Consider the following 22,624-nt stretch of genomic DNA (forward strand, 5'->3'; position numbering starts at 1 on the left):
CAAGCCAAAACTTACGATGGCAAATTATACAAGCAAAGTCCCTCCGGTGTCCTCCAACGATGCATCACTACCAAGGCAGGTCAAGCCCTACTTTGGGACTTGCATGTAGGGGCCTGCGGGCACCATGCAGCGCCTCGAACGCTCGTCGAAAACGCCTTCCGCCAGGGGTTCTACTGGCCAACGGTAGTTGCCAACGCCACCAAGTTAGTACGCTCCTGCGAGGGATGCCAGTACTATGCACGGCAGACACATCTCCCGGCCTAGGCCCTCCAAACCATTCCCATTACATGGCCATTTGTCGTATGGGGGCTCGATATGGTCGGGCCTCTGCAAAAGGCCCCCGGGGGCTATACCCATCTACTAGTAGCAATCGATAAGTTCTCCAAATGGATCGAGGCTCGTTCGATCAATTGAATCAAATCCGAGCAAGCAGTGCTGTTCTTCACTGACATTATCCATAGATTCGGGGTCCCTAACACCATCATCACCGACAACGGGACATAGTTCACCGGCAAAAAATTCTTGACGTTCTGCGACGACCACCACATCTGTGTGGCCTGGTCGGCCGTAGGACACCCAAGAACCAATGGCCAAGTAGAACGTGCCAACGGCATGATCCTACAAGGTGGCCTCAAGCCAAGAATTTACAATCGGTTGAAGAAGTTTGGCAAGAAATGGCTCGCCGAACTCCCATCGGTCATCTGGAGCCTGAGGAACACTCCAAGCCAAGCCACGGGGTTCACGCCTTTCTTCCTGGTCTATGGAGCCAAGGCCATCCTCCCCACTGACTTGGAATATGGTTCCCTGAGGCTATAGGCCTACAACGAACAAAGCAACCGCACCACCCGCGAGGATGCCCTCGACCAACTGGAGGAAGCCCGAGACGTCACGCTGCTGCACTCGGCCAAATATCAGCAAACCCTATGGCGCTATTAGGTCCGGCACATCCAAAGCCAAGACTTGAAGGTAGGCGACCTGGTGTTGAGGCTGACGCAGAGCAACAAGGGTCGCCACAAGCTGACCCCACCATGGGAAGGACCGTACATCATCACCCAAGTGCTGAAGCCTAGAACCTACAAGCTAGCCAACGAGAGGGGCGAAATCTTCACCAACGCTTGGAACATAGAACAGCTACGTCGCTTTTACCCTTAAATTTCCAAGCATTGTATATATCATTTCACAGAATACAATTGAGAAGCATTCTTTAGTTGTTCTAATTTTTTGAGAACCCCCCCCCCTCGAGCCCATCGTGGGTCTTGGCAATACGATAACACTGTAAGGGAGACTCGGCTCTGCCTCCGTAGAACCAAGCCTCCCTCAAGGGCTAGATGGGGACTCCCCCCTAAGTCCCACGCACCATTTTTTAGTCATTTTTGAAAAAAATCCTACGCCAAACCCTCTAGCACGCTCTAACAAATCAGTTGCAAAAAACCCAAGGACCAAAGGCCTGTCTCAGGGCCGGAAGGCCGGTAGAGTTGTGAGACAGCCTAAGCCTCCGGGCTATGGTGCTCCCTCACCACCTTTCGCCCAGGGGACGGCTTAGGCTACAAGGAAGTTTTTTGTGAAGAAATCTGATCAGAGACAACAAAAGGGTAGAGTCTCAGAAATACAAGACAAATGATTAAGAAACACGAGTACTTTAAAAGAAAGGCCTCGACGGCCACAAGCGTTACGATACAAAGTGAATTCTTATTCTATTTACATGGCCTCTTAGGCCTAGGTCATGGCTCAGGGCCTCCAGCATTGGCAGACGGCGGAGGAGCAACCACCTCCTCTTCGAACAGCTTAGCCAATGTTGTACCGGGGCCCTCTGCCACCTCCATTAGCTTTGCAACCACCTCATCGACCTCCTCGTCATCATCGGGCAGGATGTAGCCATCGCTGACAGCTTGGAGGTCAACGCCTATGTAGTGCGAGGCAATGACGGCCAGCGCGTGCTTGACGCCCGTATGCAGCGCTCCTCGGAGCCGCTCGCGCACTTGACCGCTCAATGCAATCTGATGGCTCCCAAGGGAGCTGCCTGATTGAACCCCTTCAACCTCTAAGGCCTCGCAGGTGGAACGGGCGACACTCTTTAGCACCTCGTGTTCTCCGATCTCGGTCTCGAGCACCGCCTGCACCACGATGGAAGCCTCGGCTGCCTGGGTAACCTCCGCCTCCGACTCTGCGCCACAGGAAATGGAATGGGGTTGGGTGCAAAGGAAAATAAACCAAATAGGGATGGAAGCCTTTGGGTCTCACCCTTGGCCTTCTGCTCCCAGCGTTGGGCCTCGACCTGAGAGGCCTTGGCTTTCTCCTTCAGGCGCTGGGCCTCAACCCGAGAGGCCTCGGCCGCCCTAGAAGCCTCTCTCCCTAGCTCTGCATCACACCAGAGGTTGAGGGGGCGAATACAAGAAAAGTGAATAAAACGAGGGGAATAGGACTCACCCTCGGCCTTTCCCCTCCAGACCACAGCCTCGGTCCGGGAGGCCTCAACCACCGTAAGGGCCTCATCCAAAGTGCCTTTCGTCAGCTGGTGTGCACTCTGTTCCGCTCCTAGCTGCCCAGCAAGAGCCTTGCCCAAGGCCGTGGCTTCTTCGGCTCGAGACCTGAAGGCATCCCGATCACCGGCCACGCGGGTGAGCTCCTCCTCCAGCTCCTTGACCCGTGCCGCCAGAGGGGCGACCTGCTCCTGGGTCATGGCCGCCTTGACCTTCACATTAGCACAACGAAGGTGGAGGTCCTCCACCTCTGTGCTCCATGCCAATAGGAGCTTGTTGGCACCGGCAAGAAGGCCCTTCTGCCGCTAAAGCTGGTCCCAGACGTCCCTCTCTCGCTGGAGAAAGACCGACTTCCCAAGGGACCGGGTCTCGAGCTCCTGGGGGGAAATAGAACAGGGGTCAATCCCTACAAAGAAAACTCAGAAAAAGACAACCGCACGAGAAAAGAAAGCACGAACCTGGGTGACTCCGGGCAGATCGTCGGCCACCACGGACAGTTCCATCCGTAGTGACCGCTCCGCTAGCTAGTGGTACTGCTCGAACGTGTCCCAACACCCACCCTCGGCCACGTCCTTGAGGGCAAACAGAGGCTCCGCCTTAGGATCGTCTTGGCTCTGCCATAGGACACGTGGGTGATCCCACCCATGGGACTCGGGTCGTACCCGCGCGAGGGCCGAGCTTCCCTCGCCCGGGGTCAGAACTGGCTATTCCACGGCACCGACCACCTCGGTGTCGGCCATCTCCTGCGCCCAGGAAGTATCATCGGAGGAGATCGGAAGAACTTCCACCTCCCGGGCGCTCTCCCGCAACGACGGTGGGCCTTGAACCAAGGGTGCCACCAAGGCCTCCGCGGCCTTCGTCTCCGCTTCTTGGACCGATGGCCTCAATGCGATCACGTTGACCTAGGTGGCCCCAGGGGCTCCAGCCTCCGCCATCGTGGCCTCGGTGGTCCCGGGGGCTCCGGCCTCGGCCATCGTGGGCTCGGTGGTCCCGGGGGCTCCGGCCTCCACCACCGTGGCCTCGGTGGTCATGGGGGCTCCGGCGCCCGCCGCAGCGACCTCGATGGTCCTAGGCGCCATGGCCTCCATCGCCCTGGCCTATGAAACCCTACGGACCTCGATCCTGGTGGCCTCAGCAGGCAAGGGAACCTCGGCCCCATCCTACCCATGGGCCTCGCCATCCTAGGGCGGAGGCGCTCCCTCCCCCGCCTATGTTGGGGCCACCTCAGCAGCCCCTCCTAGGGTGGCTGGCTCCTTCGGGTCGGCCCTCGCCAACGCCATGCCACATTGTAGGGTGGCTTGTGCCTCCACCACCTAGTGGGCGGAGGAGCCAGGGTTAACCTTGAGCACTTTTAGGGGTGCCAAGGTAGGCACCTCCGCAGGTCGCTTCTAGCTAAGGACAAAATGTTTATAGGGTCATCACAAGACAAAAGAACGAACAGAAAGCACTGTGGCTCTACCAAAAATACACCTACCTCGAGCGGGGCTGCAACTGCTTCAGCACAGCGACCCTTGTCTGCAAAGGTGGTGGCGGCGGCAGAGGCATGGCCTCCATGTTCATCGGCGCTGGTTGGTCCTCGATGGACCCTGATGCCCCCTCGGTCCTCTATGGGGGCAGTTGCGTCGCCCCCGCTGCCACCTGCTCCACCGCTGCCGCCGAGCCCACTAGGCTAACAGCACGCTTGCCCAACGCCCGCTCCTCGGGCGTGTCAGCCTTGGCCCCAAGGTGGGCAACCGCCGACCCCAGGGCGGCTCCTCCTTCTCCTCCTCCTAGGAGCGCTGGGCTACTTGCCGATGCCCCGGGCACCATCTCCCCTATGTCAGGGAGATGGTCTAGGGGACCCCGCCCCATCTCGCCCTCGTCATCCCCATCCAAGGCATCCATCGATAGCGACGGCGATGGGGACTCCTCCAATAGGAGGCCATCCTTCCTTTGCTGCCGGCGGCGCTTATCCAGTTCCTCATGCGCAAGGATCTTCTTCGTGCGCTTCGCCGCCTTAGTGTCCTTCCGCCTTTTCTGCTCCTCGGCGTGCGCCCGGTTAGCCGCCCGCCACCTCGCGTCCTCAGGAATGGGCGGCGGGGAGGCTCGCATGTCCCTCATCCCCTATAGGTACGGCAAACACAGATAAGGAAACAAGAAGCAATGAGAAACGTGGACACCCCGAGGGTTATAGTGGTACATGACTTACCAGCGATAGGAACCCCCACGATGGGCGCATCGCAAAGGGGGTCAGGTTACTGCCCCTCAGCTTTGCCTCCACCGTCTCCCCCACCCGGCGAAGGATTTCCTCGTCGGAAAGGGCAGAGGAGGACATCCAGATGCCCTCATTTGGCTCATTCGGCCTCATCTCAAATAGGCGCCGCCGCCGAGCCATCAGCGGTAGCACCCTCTAGCAGTGGAAGGTGGCCACGACCACGGCCACAGTAAGGCCACGACCCTATAGCCTCTCCAGCCCCTCTAGGAGCGGCTACAGCTTGGGCTGATCCTCCCTCGGGACGCCATACTTCCACCTCTCCGGGCAGCTCCCCACGATCCGCCCGGTGTAGGGGGGAAGTCCACTATCGTCGTTATGAAGATAGAACCAGCTCATGTACCATCGGTGATTGGATGATGAAAGCTAGGCCGGGATGTAGAGGTGATGACGGTCCTGGCGCACTTGGAGAGTGCAGCCGCCAGCCCTCACCGCCTTCCTCATGCCCGACATACCCGTTGGCTTGGTGGTATGCCCCGCCTAGAAGAGGTGGAGCCACAACTCCCAATGGGGAGCAATCCCCAGATACCCCTCGCAGACAGCGACGAAGATGGCCGCCTGCGCGATGGAATTAGGGTTGAAGTTATGGAGCTCCACGCCGTAGTAATGCAGGAGCGCCTGCATGAACCGGTCCACTAGAAGGCTGAGGCCGCGCTCGTGAAAAGACATGAAGCTCACGACGTAACCATCATGAGGCCTTGGCTCCGGCTCATCCGACGGAGTGATCCACTCCAGCCTGTTGGGTCAGTAATCGGATGAAGGAGCCCGCCGTCGACGAGCGACTGAAGCATCTCCACGGTGATGTCAGATGGGCCCCAAGGGTACGCCTCGATGACAACAATGTCTCCGGCCATGAGTGCGGCATAGGGTTTGACTACAGCAGTGAGTCTCTCTCTCTCCCTCTCCCTCTCTCTCTCTCCACCTCACCTCTCTCCCTTCTTCTTCCTAGGGCTCTCTGCTCTAGCAACGGCTCAAAGATGGCAAAAGCTATTATGGGCAAGGTAAGGAGGGGAGGGGCGAGGCTCGTTGCATATTTATGTAGGATGAAGGCAAAATAGATGGGCGACAAAATTGGGGAAGTTTCCCTCAGATCCAACGTGGTTAATCCTGATCCGATCTTATCGCCCACGTGCCCACCTTTTCCTCATTAATTGTGGGAATAGTTACATCCCATCCGCTGACACCATGTCTCGCCTGACTACTGCAGCAGCAGGCGTCGTTCTGCCTCCTCGAGAAATTCGCCTCAAAAGGCATGCCAGTCGTTGCCGAGCTGATAGGGAAGACATTCCCTCCACCCTATTCCTTTCAGATGAAGGAATCGGGCGCTGAGCCTATTACGGTCTAGGGGTTCGAAGGCTGGGCCCCTAGGGGTTTCGACAGCCGCCCTAGGGTAACAGAGTCAGGGACGACCACAGGTAAGCCCACATGGGGCCGAGGCCCAAGCAAGTGAAATGCTTGGGATGCCCTAAGTCGTGTCCGAGACCGGCAGGGAGGTCTCCGAATGGGATCCCACCGTAGGGAGGCACCGAGCCACCGGGGCCTAGCAAACGGCCTTGGCACCCACTAGAGAAACCCTCTAGTACTCTTGGAGTGCGTCTCTGGACCACTAGCCGACCCCTAGCGAATGGGGCACGGGCCTCCACTCAGACTCACCCGATAATAGCTCACCGGAAATGCCACCGCTCGCGCCCATCGAGGGTAGCTTGGCATATTCCACCCCTCCTTCCGAACAAAAAGGAAGCACGAGGGTCGTACGAAAAGCTAGGGGAACCCCTGACAGCCCTCTTGCACTGTGCAAGGGCTAGGGGGCTCCTCCTGCAATCTTGCCGAGACCCAGCGACCCAGGCTTGCGCGTGAGGGGGCTCAGCAAAACAACCCCTCCTTTCGAACGAAAAGGATGTGTGAGGGTCGATTCAAAAAGTTAGGGGAACTCCCGACGGTCCTCTTGCTCCGTGCAGAGGCTAGGGAGCTCTTCCTGCAGATATGCCAAGACCCCGTGACCCAGGCTCGCACCCGAGGGGGGGCTCGACAAACAAACCCTCACGTGCGAGGGGTGTACAAAAAGCTAGGGGAACTCCTGATGGCCCTCTCGCTCCGTGTAGAGGCTAGGGGCTCTTCCTGCAACCTTGTCGAGACCTAGTGACCAGGGCTCGCACCCAAATGGGCTCGGCAAACAACCCCTCTGTCCGAACGAAAAGGATGTGTGAGGGTCGAACAAAAAAGTTAGGGGGACCCCTGACTGCCCTCTCGCTCTGGGCGGAGGCTCGGGGGCTCCTCCTGCACCCAAGACAAAGACAAGCGACCTAAGCCCATGCTAGAAGTTCCGTTACCAACACGATAAAGAGCATCGAGCCCATTACGGTCTAGGGGTTCGAAGGCTGGACCCCCTAGCATTTCGATAGCCGCCCCAGGGCGATAGAGTTAGGGACGATTATGGGCGAGCCCATGTATGGCCAAGACTAGAGCAAACGATCGCTCGGGACGTCCTAAGTCGTGTTCGAGACCGGCAGGGAGGACTCCAAATGGGATCCCACCGTAGGGAGGCATCAAGCCACTAGGGCCCAGCGAACGGCCTTGGCACCCACTAGAGAAACCCTCTGGTACTCTTGGAGTGCGTCACTGGACCACTAGCCGACCCCTAATGAATGGGGCACAGGCCTCCACTCGGACTCACCCGATAATAGCTCACCGGAAATGCCACCGCTCGCGCCCATCAAGGGTAGCCTGGCATATTCCACCCCTCCTTCCGAACGAAAAGGAAGCACGAGGGTCGTACAAAAAGCCAGGGGAACCCCTAACGGCCCTCTCGTTCTGTACAGAGGCTAGGGGGCTCTTCCTGCGACCTTACCGAAACCCCATGACCCGAACTCGCACTTATGGGCTCGGCAAATACAATAAAAACTTCTCACTCAATACGGAAAAAGTCCCTGGAGGAGTAAATCCACTCCTCCAGGGCCTCGGGGGCTACACCTGGTGGGTGCACTCATGCGCACCCACCAAAACCTAAAAAAGTAAAACACAATCCCTACAGGAGCGGCTGCAAGCCAAGTCTCGACAAACCCTCAGGGAGAGTGCTCGCACTCCCCCTAAGGCTCGGGGGCTACTGTCGGGTACCATAAAATGAGGTACCCCAAGCATACACCAAAAGAGTCACTTAAACCCCATCAACAACAAAGCCAAAAGGTAAGCCATGGGTTAACCACCAGCCCCGTCCGAGCCCACCGGCTCTTTGCCTCGCCTTAGGCCTCGCACGGGAGGTCTCAACGCCCTGACAAATCTCTGCCTCACGCGAGGCCTCTCGTAGGAGGCCTCGACAAGGAACCCAATCTCCATCTCGCCCGAGGCCCCGTGTGTACAGCCTCGAACAAGACAGCGATTCTCCGTATCGCTCGAGGCTGGCTTGGTAATAACCCGTCGCTCCCACCTCGACCAGTCTTCCTGACAGCGCGTCACGTCCCATTAATGCATCAACCACTCCTGCAATCTCAGCTGGACGATGGCTCGACACCATGGAGTGGCCGACGAGACAATGAGTCGCATCAACGCCATACCGGCTAGGACAGGGTGCGGCGGGGATTACCGGCCACTGTGTTCTGGCGCTGTGCCCACGATCAGCGCCTAAACTACACTGTGCCCCGTAATCCCTGCCGCGAAGACAACGCGGCATGGGAAGTCTCGTCCGGGTCATCGTCGCTTCAGGATCAGCACACAAGATCAACCGCTTCCTCCAAGCCTCGGCACTCTACATCAGGGCCTTGGCTATCTCGGGATTCATGTCTGCCGAGACCCCCATGACGGTTCGGCCTAGGCACCAACCGAGCCTCGGCTTCGCATGTAGTCATTTATAGTGCCCCACATGCCGACCGCCACGCCCGCTTCAAGGTAGCCCTAGAGCTCCCATGACACATAGGATCAGATATGACTAGCACGTCGCCCCAGTACTTCAAGGACGGACCACTCCGATGGCCACACTGCCACAGGAACAGGCTATAGGGCTCGGACACGCTGCCTCCGTTTGCACGACACTGTGTAGTTAGCACACATACTACCCTTGTCCCCCCTTCAACTATAAAAGGAAAGGACCTAGGCCAGTTATAGAGAGGAAGACGTGCGCACAAGCAACATTCTATAACACGCACGCTTTTCCACTGCCTGAGAGCAACGTCTCAAGCAGCCTGCACCACTCCACGCCGAGACCTGAGACTAGCTCCCTCTCTCACCTTGCTTGTAACCCCCTACTACTAGCACTCCGGTGCAAGGAATACAAGATCGATCTCTCAGACTGGACGTAGGGCGCCGATTGCCTGAACCAGTATAAGCCTTGTGTCTCTTTGCATCACCATCTGGGATCGGGAACACGCAGTACAAATTCACTAGTTGGTTGAGGACCCCCTGGTCCGAAACACCGACAAATGACTAACCTCAGAACGGCTGACTGCTAACCCTTTTATCCTAATTCATTCCTTGAGTTTTGGTATTCATGTTAGTATTTTGTAGGATGATATGATCAAGAGCAAGTTCACCTGGTCGACTTCTGTAACACCCTAAAATTTGCATTCTTTTAAAATAGTTAAAATTGAGTTATTTATGCAAATATGTGTGCATTAAAATATAGGAAAATAATAAATTTTGTGTAATTAAAATCAATTGTAAGGATACAAACATGTTGATGCACTCATGCTATAGCATTTTATTTAATATGTTGAGTGGTTTTGATTTAAACTCAAAAGGATTCAAAACTCATTTGAAAATAAATTTGGAAATTTGATTTGGAAAAAAAGGGAAATACATTTCCCTTTCCCCTCCCTTCCTCATTGTGGCCTGTTGGCCCAACTTTCCCCCGCCGGCCCGCTCGTCCCCCTTCTCCCATTTTCTTCCTGGGCCAGCCCAACCGGGCGAGCTTGCGCAACCATTGCCGCGCTCCCCCTCCATCTCTTCCACTGACAGCCTGGGCCTACACATCAGCGTCGTCCCCCACCTCCCGCACGCCCCGCATCGATCAAGCCGCAACCGCCGCCGCGCCCACCTCACGACGTGGGAGCATCCTCCCCCGCGCCCGGCCTCTATAAAGGGGGTCCAGACCCATCACCGCCCTCCCTGCAGCCTCCCCCACTCCATTTTCGCACTCGCCAAGCACACAGAACCCACAACCACCGCTGCTACCGTGGTCCGCCGAAGCTCAGAGAACCACCGCGCGGTCTACCGTCCCCAAGCCATCTTTGACCTCATTTTCATCCACGGTGAGCTCCGTTGTCTTCTCCTCCTTCTCCCCGTGCTTTTACTTTCACAAGTCATGGCCTCTAGGGCCCTAGCCACGTGCGCCGGGAACCTCCGCGTCGCCGGCCATGGCCACCACCGCCTCGGTCGTGCCCTCTAGCCGCTTTCTCGGCCTAGGCGAGTCCGCCTGCACCCCCTCTCACCTCCGGTGCCCTCAGTTCGTCGAACCGTGGCCCATAGCCCTTGAACCATGCACGCCGGTGAGTTCCTCATCGCCGGCCATGGCGCCCCGCCGCGGCCGCCACTGTTCCGGTCCCCGGCCTCCTCTCTCTCCCCCAGCTCTAATTTGAGCCGCCCATTGCGTGATGAACGGCCCAGGGTGGCCGATACCCCTTCGCGGGTCCTTTTGCTAAAGAGACCCCCAAGTCTTGCCATTTTGAGCCCGCAGTCCTCGGCTGGTATAATTAATTCCGAATTTGATTTTATTTAAAATCCAATAATAGTTCATTCTAATTATAGAAATGCCATTGGATTTGTTTTGCTCATAAAAACTTCGTTTTAACTCTGATTTGACCCATTCCACTTGCGTTAGTTTCATAATCGCATAATCTACGTGTTAATACCACTGTTAACCATGTTTGCAACTTTTAAATTTCATAGTTAGGTTTACTTAATTAAATTGCTATAGGAAATCTTGTTTAAATCATAACTTTCGTGTTTTAGCTCTGATTTTCGTGAACTTCGCGTTGACGTGGTCGTAGCGAGACATAGATTTTTTTCATAAACATTTTATCCTATTTTCTATACTACTGGTGTACTGTTCTAATTATAGAATTGTTTGCTTTGCATGAATGTTCCTGAAATGTTGTGTGTTGCCGTGTTGGTCATGTTCAGACGGTGAGGAGAATGTTGGAGACCAAGAGTTCTTTGATGACCAGCAGGACCAGCAGGAGTTTGTTAACCAAGGCAAGTGTACCATGGGATCTACCTTGATGTCCTATTCACCATTTATTAATTACTCATTTGCATGTGTCTAACTTTGATACCCGTAAGGACATCCTAGTGGTTGATTATCCTGTTCCCTTGTCTCCTATGGGTTATATGCATATGGGTAGTTTGCTAGCGCTCAACATAACTGTACATGATCTACATATTGAACAATGATTCTATGGAAAGAAAAGGTAAAAGTTGCTTTTAAACAACTAAATTATAGGGCGAAGGAGCAAATGACTTTTGATCATGATGCTCTCGGCCCTCCATAAGGACTTATCTATCGGCAAAAGCTGGGACTGATAGTCCAACCGTGAGGGTCATATGGCACTGACTTTAGCTCAGCAATAGGACCTTTTCTAGCTTGTTAGAGGTTACCTTTATGGTGCAAAAGGGGCTTGCCACGTTGGGTATAGGACTGCCCCTGTTCTTATGTGTATAGCCACAAAGGATTTGTGCCATAGGAAAGGGGGTTCCTACATCTACCTATCGGGGAAACCTAGCGGCCCTAACTTGTTAGAAAAAACCTATGAAATGGCTTCATAGTGTACCCCGCCCGTTGACCTTGGCAGTGATATGGGAGTAATTAACCCGGGCATATGGGAATCATGACTCACGGTGAATGTGCACAACCTCTGTAGAGGGTTACAAACTATTATAACAGCCGTGCTCACGGTCACGAGCGGCCCGGAAAACTCATAGAATAACTGGTTATTTATTGTTGTTCATTTATGATGTTATATGATGATAATATGATACAATTGATTCTAATATCTGATCATGTGGGTTTAATTGGGGTTAAGCATAACTTGATAATAGTTGATGATAAAATCTTGACTTACTAAAAGTGCTAACTGCAGTAAACTAGAGTCATCCTTTTTGAGCTTTCATAACCCCATGTTATCTTGTTAAGTACAGGAAGTACTTACGCTTGTTTACTTTCAATATTTGGATAAAAATCCTGGATGGGTAACAGATGTCAATGAGTATGAGGAGTTTCCAGAGGACTTTTAGGCTTGTGGTCAACCAGTTGACCATCCCTGTATTGGAGCTTCCATGAGAGAGCTATCTTTCATTTTCCACTTTATTGTGTAAAACTATGTTATGGTATTAATCGTGATGTAAGATGCACCGTGATGATACTTTTGTAATTTGTCAACTTATGTGTGTGACTAATCTCTGGGCACACACAGGTTTAGTGCATTCAATTTTATCCTTAAAATTGGGTGTGACAAATTGGTATCAGAGCCGTGTTGACTATAGGACGCAAGCCTAGTTAGAGATGGTCGTTTTAGCATCTTTGCTCCACTGATTTCATGCTTACTGTCTCATTCTTGTTATTTTATTAAAATATTTATGCTTTTCATACCTTAATCTATTATATAAAATTGTTGATTCTAATTCTATCTTACTCTAAATCTATAGATGTCTCATAACCCGAAGACTGCCCGCCTTAGCACTGCAGGCTACCGTGCCATGTTCACCCCCCGTGCTCCACAGGTGGAGAAGGAGATTGTGGTCATCTCTGATGATGAGGTGGAACCCTTGATGGAGGAAGATGAGGAGTGGATGGCTACCTCGACTCCTGCACCAGCACCTGCTCCTACTCCAGCTGTTGCACCGGTCTATGCAGTTGCAACTACACTAACAGAGTCATCAGCTACTTCACCAACGCCTGTGCCACACCCAGCTGTCCTTGTGGTGGATGAGAAGATGGGCTGGACATGCAAATACTACTTCAAGCAAGCCCCGGAGACGGCCTACTACCACACCCTCCTTACTCAGGTGCTGGATGACTACTACACTGACCTGCATGCCTCCATCAACTATCACTGTGCAGAGTATTAGCACCCTTTGGAGGCAACTTTGTGGAAGGTAGAGCTGGTTGTCACCACCTAGAACAACATAAAGAATGCACATGAGGTGGAGACTGTCCATAGTGCCACTACCAGATGGGCTCATGCATTGGATGGCATGGAAGATCTGCTATCATGGCCATCATTTTGAGGCCATGAAGGAGGATCATTTTAGGTTCCTTCCTCGCAATGATCATGAGGGTAATTGCAGGTTCTGACACCACTAGAAAGTGATCCAACTCTAGAAGCAACAGTGCGACATGTCCATGCCATGCAGGGGGTAGATGAAGAAGTCAAGGGAGAGCTGCGTGCATCGCAGAGGGCTGAGAGGCATCTCCAGAAGCAAGTTGATGAACTGTAATGGGAACGGGGATCCTAGTCTTCCATCAGGTGGTGGTAACTATCGTTGTGGCAGAGAATGACACACTGATCCGGCTTTAGATCGAAAGATCAAACCTGCAATCTTAGCACCACAGCTCCTCTAGTTATCAACTGAGTCTCGAACCAGGTTGACCTCGCCAAGAAGGCCAATCCCTGCCAGTGCAATGAAGAACACAAGCAAGAACAAGAAAGAACACAACCAAATTGCAGATGAATGATTAATCTCTCAAAGTTGGGGTCTCACAAACCGATGAACGGCGAAACTGTTCTTGACAGAATAATCTAAGCAAAACCCAAACCCTAATGGAGGGGTGGCAGCTATTTATGAAGACTCTAGGGTCATGCAAGACCCCTGGACGCACCCCTAATGGGCCCAAACATGATACACGGTCCAACGGACCAAAAGACGGTGTCGCAGCACCCTAGCAGATTCTGGACGCTGAATTATTGATGATTCCCATTGATTTCGAAGAGGTTTTGATGTGAGACCAGTTGGATTGGCTTCCTTATCAAATTAGCTTTCCATCCATACATGGATCATCGAAAACCAAGTCCGGATGCGTCCGAGGTGACCAGTTTAAGGCAGACTGGTCCTGAAGGCCGAGGCAGACTCGAAATTGTGTTGGACCGGGCCTCCGGTTCCGGTTGGACATCCTTGCTAGTCATCTTCACCTCCACCATGTCCTCTAAGTCCTTCATGACCCTCTCCAATGTTCCTAAGCAAGATAACATCATTAGGTAGTAGTCTATTCTCATAAGTATAAAAAAGGATCGCTTAAGAACGAGCTCACCTCTAAATTGAGTTGACGCATTCGAGCCTGGGTCATTGGACCTTGCATGACGGTTGGAGGATCAGCCGGTACATCCAAAGGAGTGATGTCCTCATCATCCTCCCCCTCTTGAAATGGAGTCGTCCTCAACTCAAGCTCATCTTCTTCTCCCAAATAAGGTTTCAAATCTGCAATGTTAAAGGTGGGACTAACCCCGAACTCGGGTGGCAACTCAAGTTTGTAGGCATTATCATTTATTTTCTCAATTATCTTATAAGGACCAGCTTCTCTTGGCATTAATTTAGACTTATGCAGCTCAGGAAATCTATCTTTTCTCAAATGTAACCAAACCAAATCACCCGATTCAAGTTTAATCTCTTTTCTACCTTTACTACCAGCAATTCTATACTTTTCATTCATGCTTTCAATATTTGCTTTAGTTGTTTCGTGCAACTTACGAATAAAATCAGCACGCTCTCTAGCATCACTATGTATTCTCTTAGTGGTAGGTAAAGGCAAAAGATCAATAGGAGCACGGGGGTTAAAACCATACACTACCTGAAAAGGACTTACCTTGGTGGTGGAATGTTCCGCCCTATTATATGCAAACTCCACATGCGGCAAACACTCTTCCCACATCTTCAAATTGTGCTTCAAAATTGCTCTCAATATGGTGGACAATGTTCGATTCACAACCTCAGTTTGCCCATCAGTTTGGGGATGACATGTTGTAGAAAACAGCAGCTTGGTCCCCAATTTATTCCACAACGTGCGCCAAAAATGACTCAAGAATTTTGCGTCGCGATCTAAAACAATAGTAGAAGGCATACCATGCAAGCGAACGATTTCTTGAAAGAAAAGGTCAGCAATATGAACAACATCGTCGCTCTTATGACAAGGAATAAAATGTGCCATCTTAGAAAAACGATCAACCACCACAAAAATGATATCCCTCCCCCTCTTAGTCCTTGGCAAACCCAACACAAAATCTATAGATATATCAGCCCAAGGAGTAGAAGGAATAGGAAGAGGCATATACAAACCATGTGGGTTCAACCGCGACTTAGCTTTTTGACATGTAGCACACCGAGCCACGTACCGCTCTACATCTCGCCTCATCCTTGGCCAAAAGAAGTGTGTGGACAGCACCTCCTCTGTCTTCTTGGCACCAAAATGTCCCATCAATCCGCCTCCATGTGCCTCCTACAACAACAAAAGACGAACAAAACCAACTAGAATGCATAGGCGGTTAGCTCTAAACAAAAACCCATCATTGATCATAAACTTATTCCATGTATGTCCCTCTCTACAATTAAGCAACACATCCTTAAAATCAGGATCAAGCGCATATTGTTCTTTAATTGATTGAAGACCAAAAATCCGACAATCAAGTTGGGACAGCAATGTATATCTTCTAGACAAAGCATCAGCAATCACATTATCCTTCCCTTTCTTGTGTTTGATAATATAAGGAAAAGATTCAATAAATTCAACACATTTAGCATGCCTACGATTCAGATTATTTTGAGAGCGAAGATACTTAAGCGATTCATGATCAGAATGAATAACAAATTCTTTAGGCCACAAATAATGCGCCACATCTCCAAAGAACCAAAAGTGCATACAATTCCTTATCATACATGGAATAATTAAGAACAGGGCCATGCAATTTTTCACTAAAGTAAGCAATGGGTTTACCATCTTGCATCAAAACACCTCCAATGCCAACTCCACTAGCATCACATTCTAGGTCAAAAGTCTTACCAAAGTTTGGAAGTTGCAGCAATGGTGCGTGTGTAAGCTTGTCCTTCAAAGTGTCAAAGGACTCCTCATGTGCCTTTCCCCAATGGAACACCACTCCTTTCTTCGTCAACTCATGCAATAGGGTAGCAATGGTGCTGAAATCTTTGACAAAGCGGTGGTAGAATCCTGCAAGACCAAGAAAACTCCTCACCTATGTGACGGTTTGGGGAACCGGCCAGCTCTTTATGGCTTCAATTTTCATCTCGTCCACCTCAATTCCCTGTGGAGTTACAACATAGCCAAGAAAAGAAACTCGATCCGTGCAAAAGATGCACTTCTCAAGGTTACCAAATAAACATGCATCACGTAAAGCATTAAAAACAACACGTAAGTGATCCATATGTTCATCAAAAGACTTGCTGTAAATCAATATATCATCAAAGTAAACTACCACAAAATGACCAATAAAAGCTCTTAAAACCTCATTCATTAAGCGCATGAAAGTGCTAGGTGCATTTGTCAAACCAAAAGGCATAACTAATCACTCATACAACTCGAATTTGGTTTTAAATGCAATTTTCCATTCATCTCCAAGTTTCATTCTAATCTGGTGGTAGCCACTTCGTAAGTCAATCTTAGTGAAAATTATAGAACCACACAACTCATCAAGCATGTCATCTAGCCTAGGAATAGGATGACGATACCGAATAGTAATATTATTGATGACTCTACAATCAACACACATACGCCAAGTTCCATCTTTCTTAGGAACCAAAAGTACAGGAATGGCACAAGCACTAAGGCTTTCACGTACATACCCACGGTCCAAAAGGTCTTGGACTTACCGCTGAATTTCCTTAGTCTCCTCGAGATTGGTTCGATAGGCAGCACGGTTGGGCAAGGTTGCTCCCGGAATCAAATCAATTTAATGCTCTATTCCTCTCATAGGTGGCAGCCCCGGGGGTATCTCAGCTAGAAAAATGTCCTCATACTCCTGCAAAAAGGTTAGTGACAATAGGAGGCACCGAGCTAATAATATCATCAAGCGAAAACATAGCTCGTTTGCATACCAAAGCATAGCAAATATCATCATTAGAAATTTCAGCAAAGTCACATTTTATTGCAAGCATAACACCACTCTTCAATTTAATTCCCTCAGCCTTAGAAATAGATGTAGACTTATCCTTTTTAGGTGGGAAAATAGAATTAGCAACTTGCTGATTTTCAGATTGAACATCATTCAAACTACCAGTGCGTTCTCTATCAGCTTGTACAATTTGAGCAGGGGTCAAAGGTACCAAAGTAATTTTATTTCCCTTATGAACAAAAGTGTATTTATTACTTCTACCAAGGTGTGTAGCATCATTATCATGTTCCCAAGGACGATCCAATAAAAGTGAACAAGCTTGCATAGGTACCACATCACAATCAACAGAATCAGCATAAGAACCAATGGAAAATGAAACTCTGCAAGTTTGGGTTACCTTTGCTTTACTAGAATTATTTAGCCACTGAATATGATATGGACGTGGGTGTGGGCGTGTGGTCAAGCCAAGCTTCTTGACCAAATCAGAACTCACCAAATTGTTGCAGCTACCTCCATCAATAATGACACGTGCTCGATGGTTGCTGATGACGAAGAAAATCTAGAACAAGTTATGGCATTGTAGCTTCTCAGGTTGCTAGACTTGTGAGCTGAGCACCCGCTGTACAATGATGCTCCTATAGGCGTCGTGGCCTCGTCACCAAGGACTTCGCCATCCTCCTCATCTGCATCTCGGTTTTCTTCATCCTCAATGTTAGAGGTGCTGATGTAACCATCTTCTGTAGCAATATATGCCCACTAACTTGGACAGTCCTTCTGCACATGGCCAATGCCATGGCAGCGGTGGCACTGAATGTTCGAAGTGCGTCTTGTCGATGTAACGGATGAGGCACTCTTGGTAGGCACCTACAAAGAATTTTTACCTGAATCTAAAGGTCATGTGGGAGGTGCCTTAGGTGTAGTAGAAACTCCAAAGGCTGTTGGTCGCTTGCTCACTGGTGGAGGCGCCCGAAAAGTGGTTGGCTTGGTCAGCCCTGAAGATGGTGCCGAGCGTGGCATGTATGTGGTGCTAACCTTGCTCTTACTCTGCTGTTCATGCCCCTGCAATTCCTTTTCTGCAAGCATAGCAAACTAAAACAACTGGTTGATAGTGTTAAATTCTTTATAATCAACAATGTCCTGAATCTCACACCTCAAACCTAAATAAAAATGACAGATAACATCTTCGTTCCTCTCCACAACACTACAGCGCATCAATCCCTTTTGGAGCTCACCATAGTAATCCTATACAGATTTATCTCCTTGTTCTAAACGCATCAATTTCTTACGCAAGTCTCTATGATAAGAAGGGGGAACAAAATGATCACGCATAGCTACCTTAAGTTCTTCCCATGTACCAGGTAAAGCATCCTGTGCAGCTAGCCCATTCCACCAAATAATGGCAAAATCCTTAAACTCACTAGTAGCTTGTCGAACTCTATGATGCTCAGGCACAAGGTGGGCACTAAACTTTTGTTCTACTATCATCTCCCAATCAAGATATCCCTCAGCATCATAATGACCTAAAAAAGATGGTATTGTGAACTTAATCTTAGCATAAGGATCATCGGGTACACGGTGATTATTACCTTGATGGTGGTGGACACCACCCATACCTGTCGTGTTGCGGCGAAGACGTCGTCATAATCTTGCTTGTCGGAAGGCTACTCGATCTTTGTTCCCAATGGCATCATGCACCATGTCTTCTAGCAAGAGACCATCGGTGTTGCTGCTAGAGACGTCATTGTTGTTGACCGCCACCGATGTTTCCAACTCAGTAACCTTGTCGGTTAGCGTGGAAATTCGTTTGTCCAATCTCTCCATGCTGTTGCCAATGTTGAGTTCAATGAGTGCATTAGTGACGGCCTTCCTAACAGCCCCATTCATCCTTTTTTGGGCATCCTCTACAATAGCTTGTAGTTGCGCTTGGCTGACACACTCGTTAAAACACGTAGGATTGTTATCTCCAGTCTGTTCACCTCCTGCCATTGTAAACACAAAAACAAGAACAAACGGTGAAAGTTATCCCTAACAAATGACTATGTGGTTATAGTGGTGTCACTTTTCACAGCAAGTGGAAGCGTCTTACCAAGCTCTTACAAAGTTCTTACCAACGCAAGTAGTGGGCGGTACAACCGACGGCTAGTTTGTGATACCTGTGAGGCAGTGGTACCAAAATTGCAAAGCCCTTTTTCTGTACTGATCTGAAGAATTTGTGGAGCTTGGAAGGCAAACAAAGAGTAATATGTATATCTGGCACACAAGTCAGTAATAGAAAGTAATGCTGAATTATAGTCCAAAGTACTTGTTCTCATTGCTGGTCTAAAATGTTCCAAGTACCAGGCGTGTGACAAAAGTATGGTGGATAGAAAGGTGATAGGTGTGTGAAAAATAAGTATGGTGGATGGAAATAGCAACACAAACAAAGAACCAGACATCACACGCTAACACAACTCAATTTGGTCTTCTCTATATGCTCCTCTAGATATTGTTCTCTTTTGCCCCTCTCTTTTTTCTATTTTTTGGGCTGTTGTTGTTTTTTTAGGAAATTTTGACTTTTTTATTTTATTTTTTTGATATTTTTCCTTTACTTAGGAGCACAAAAGAAGTAACCACAGAAAATATGAGCTCAAACAAGTGTAAGACGTGGCCTGTGGAATTTTCAGAAAACTTGCTCAAAATTAACAAAAACCTTGTGACCACGAAAAGAGGATCTTGTGACCACTTTTTGACCAATTTAAAATTTTTGAAACCCAGCAACACTGGGGATGGACGGATCCAAAAAAAATTTAATTGATTTTGATATATGGAACGTCGAAATCAGAGTTCATATGCGAAAACTAGACCAGTTTTAAGAATTGGCTCCAAATTAGAGGACAAAACGGGAACAATATGTGCAAAACTGGTCACAACAGCAAAGATTTGATGGAAACGATGGGGGAAAACACACGAACTGGACTCTAACACGATCTAACTAGCAACAAGACCTTGACCAGGACACAAACTCAACACGACGGACTGTGAAACCAAAATATGCAAAGGCTATGGCTCGGAAGCTTCTAGGATAGAAAATAAAAGTATGGCATTGGACTATGGGACGAAAGCGAAACACTCAAAACTAGGGGATAAATGTGAACCTGACGGTATACCTTAGCTCTGATACCACTTAATGAGAATGGGGATCCCGATCTTCCGTCAGGTGGTGGTAACTATCGTTGTGGCGGAGAATGACACACCGATCCGGCTTTAGATCAAAAGATCAAACCCCGCAATCTTAGCACCATAGCTCCTCTGGTTATCAACTGAGTCTCGGACCAGGTTGACCTCACCAAGAAGGCTCATCCATGCCAACACAACGAAGAACACAAGCAAGAACAAGAAAGAACACAACCAAATTGTAGATCAATGATTAATCTTTCAAAGTTGGGGTCTCACAAACCGATGAATGGCGAAACTGTTCTTGATAGAATAATCTAAGCAAAACCCAAACCCTAATGGAGGGGTGGCGGCTATTTATGAAGACTCTAGGGTCATGCAAGACCCCTGGACGCGCCCCTAATGGGCCCAAACACGATACATGGTCCAACGGACCAAAAGATGGTGTCGCAGCACCCTGGCAGATTCTGGATGCTGACTTGTTTCAATGATTCCTGTTGATTCCGAAGAGGTTTTGATGTGAGACCACTTGGATTGGCTTCCTTATCAAATTATCTTTCCATCCATATGTGGATTGTTCGAAAACGGAGTCCAAATGCGTCCTAGGTGACCAGTTTAAGGCAGACTGGTTCTGGAGGCCGAGGCAGACTCGAAATCGTGTTGGACCGGGCCTCCGGTTCCTGTTGGACGTCCTTGCTAGTCATCTTCGCCTCCACCACATCCTCTAAGTCCTTCATGACCCTCTCCAATGTTCCTAAGCAAGATAATATCATTAAGTAGTAGTCTATTCTCATAAGTATAAAAATGATCGCTTAAGAATGAGCTCACCTCTAAATTGAGTTGACGCATTCGAGCTCGCGTCATTGGACCTTGCATGACGGTTGGAGGATCAGCGGGTACATCCAAAGGAGTGATGTCCTCATCAAACTACGTGCTCAACTTGGGCTGCCACCAATCTACAAGAAGAAGTCTCGGTCGTTCACCATGGTTGACACCACCCCATAGGTGTTAGGTACCTTGTTTAAGCTACGATGTTGTTAGTTCGTGTGTCATGTCTAGTCTTGTTTTGTCGTGTGAACTTTAGTGATCAGATGTTTTTAATTGTGAACTTGGATGATTTGGAGTTTGTTTGATTGCTGGAGGTTTGTGGGCATGTCCACAAATTCTATAGATTTGAACCTTAAGTTTAGATGAGGTCTTAATGCAGATGGGTTTGCTTTATGATATCTCTGCTGTGCTGTTTTCTGGAGCAACCTGTGTTCTTTATCTTGTATCTCGAGATCTGAGCTGCCAAAAATTCTGAAATTTTTGTGAAGACATCTAGACTTCTGTATCTTTCAAATTTCTCTGGAATCACGTCAATATCTATTCAGATTTGTGAGATCTAGCTGTCACAAGTTGATGTTTCTGCGCAGACTGGAACCCAGAACAGATTTGGTTTAGCTCTATTTTTTACCATGTGTATATCAGAATATGTAAAAGTGTTCTAAATAAAAGTTGTAGCTGATCTCCTAAGCTTTCTAACCATTCTTAGTACGCCTCTGTTGGGCCTCTAAAACTCAAGTTATGACCAATTTACCGAACTGATGTATTTGAATCTTGCTCAAAATATCCTCAGCGTTGTTCCTTATCTTTTATAAGTTCTCTATAATTTGAAAATCTCTAAAATTTTGCGCATTTGTTTGGAAAGCAGATGGCCGCAAGAGGAGGAAGAGGTAGAGGCTGTGGTCATGGTGCTCCTATGAATCTACCACCACCGCCACCAGTGACTATGGAGCAATTGATGGGAATGCAAGCGCAGTTGATGCAAGCCATGATGCAACGCTTGGATAACGAACCTGCAAGAGGACCACCGCCTGTTTAGGTCAGAGACAAGCGTGGAGAATTCATGAAGGGTCACCCTCTGGTGTTCACCCATGCCTCAGACCCCTTGGAGGCAGACGATTGGTTGTGTGCAGTGGAAAAGCAACTTAACATAGCACAATGCAATGATCTTGAGAAGGTGTTGTATGATTCTGGTCAACTCCAGGGAGCAGCTCAGGATTGGTGGGATTCTTTCCAGTATGGATGCCCCAATGGTGCTCTTGTTCTAGTGGGAATTCAAGGATAATTTCTGGTCATATCATATCCCCGATGGACTAGTGGAATTGAAGCGGGAGGAATTCAGGTCCCTTAAGCAAGGATCCATATCTGTGGTGGAGTATCGTGACAAGTTTGCTCAACTATCATGATATGCTCCAAATGATGTAGCTGAGGATAAGGAGAAGCAACGCTGCTTCCTCAAGGGACTTTATGATGGCCTACAGCTCCAGCTTATGTCCAACACATACCCTAACTTTCAGTCATTGGTAAACCGTGCTATTGTGATTGACAATAACCGCAAAGAGATGGAAGCCAAGAAGAGGAGGCTTCAAGGGCAAGCTTCTAGAAGCAACACCCGCCTGCGTGCCTATCTCCAGCAGGGTTTCCAGCAGAGGAATCAAGGATCATCTAACTAGGGAAACCATGGTCAGTATCCTCAGTGTAACCAGTTCCAGCAACGCCCTCAGTACCAGCAATAGTTTGGTAATTAGCGCCCCCAACAACAGACCGGCAATCCAACATCACGCCAGGGAATGCCCAATAATGCTCCTATGAAGAGTGGTGCACCCAATAACCCCAACGCATGCTACCGCTATGGAGAAGTAGGTCACTAT

The 22,624-nt window shown here is 49.4% G+C and overlaps 1 protein-coding gene across 1 annotated transcript; it reads right to left on the bottom strand.

Moving 5' to 3' along the window:
• Positions 1-1,721: 1,721 nt before the first annotated feature.
• LOC136503360 (KNR4/SMI1 homolog) lies at positions 1,722-2,680 on the bottom strand. The gene is made up of 3 exons (XM_066498458.1): positions 2,428-2,680; positions 2,242-2,358; positions 1,722-2,164 (listed from the first exon to the last, which is right to left on the bottom strand). Exons 1-3 carry the CDS (start codon positions 2,678-2,680, stop codon positions 1,722-1,724), a joined length of 813 nt encoding a protein of 270 aa, XP_066354555.1.
• Positions 2,681-22,624: the final 19,944 nt, after the last annotated feature.

The sequence above is a fragment of the Miscanthus floridulus genome, chromosome 14 (genome assembly GCF_019320115.1).
Source record: "Miscanthus floridulus cultivar M001 chromosome 14, ASM1932011v1, whole genome shotgun sequence".
Lineage (NCBI taxonomy): Eukaryota > Viridiplantae > Streptophyta > Magnoliopsida > Poales > Poaceae > Miscanthus > Miscanthus floridulus.

Coding starts and splice junctions, on each gene's coding strand:
- LOC136503360 (XM_066498458.1), bottom strand. CDS start 2,680: ATGACCCAGGAGCAGGTCGCCCCTCTGGCGGCACGGGTCAAGGAGCTG. Junction 2,359..2,427: donor CTGGAGGGGAAAGGCCGAGG/GTGAGTCCTATT, acceptor GGTGTGATGCAG/AGCTAGGGAGAGAGGCTTCT. Junction 2,165..2,241: donor CTGGGAGCAGAAGGCCAAGG/GTGAGACCCAAA, acceptor CCTGTGGCGCAG/AGTCGGAGGCGGAGGTTACC.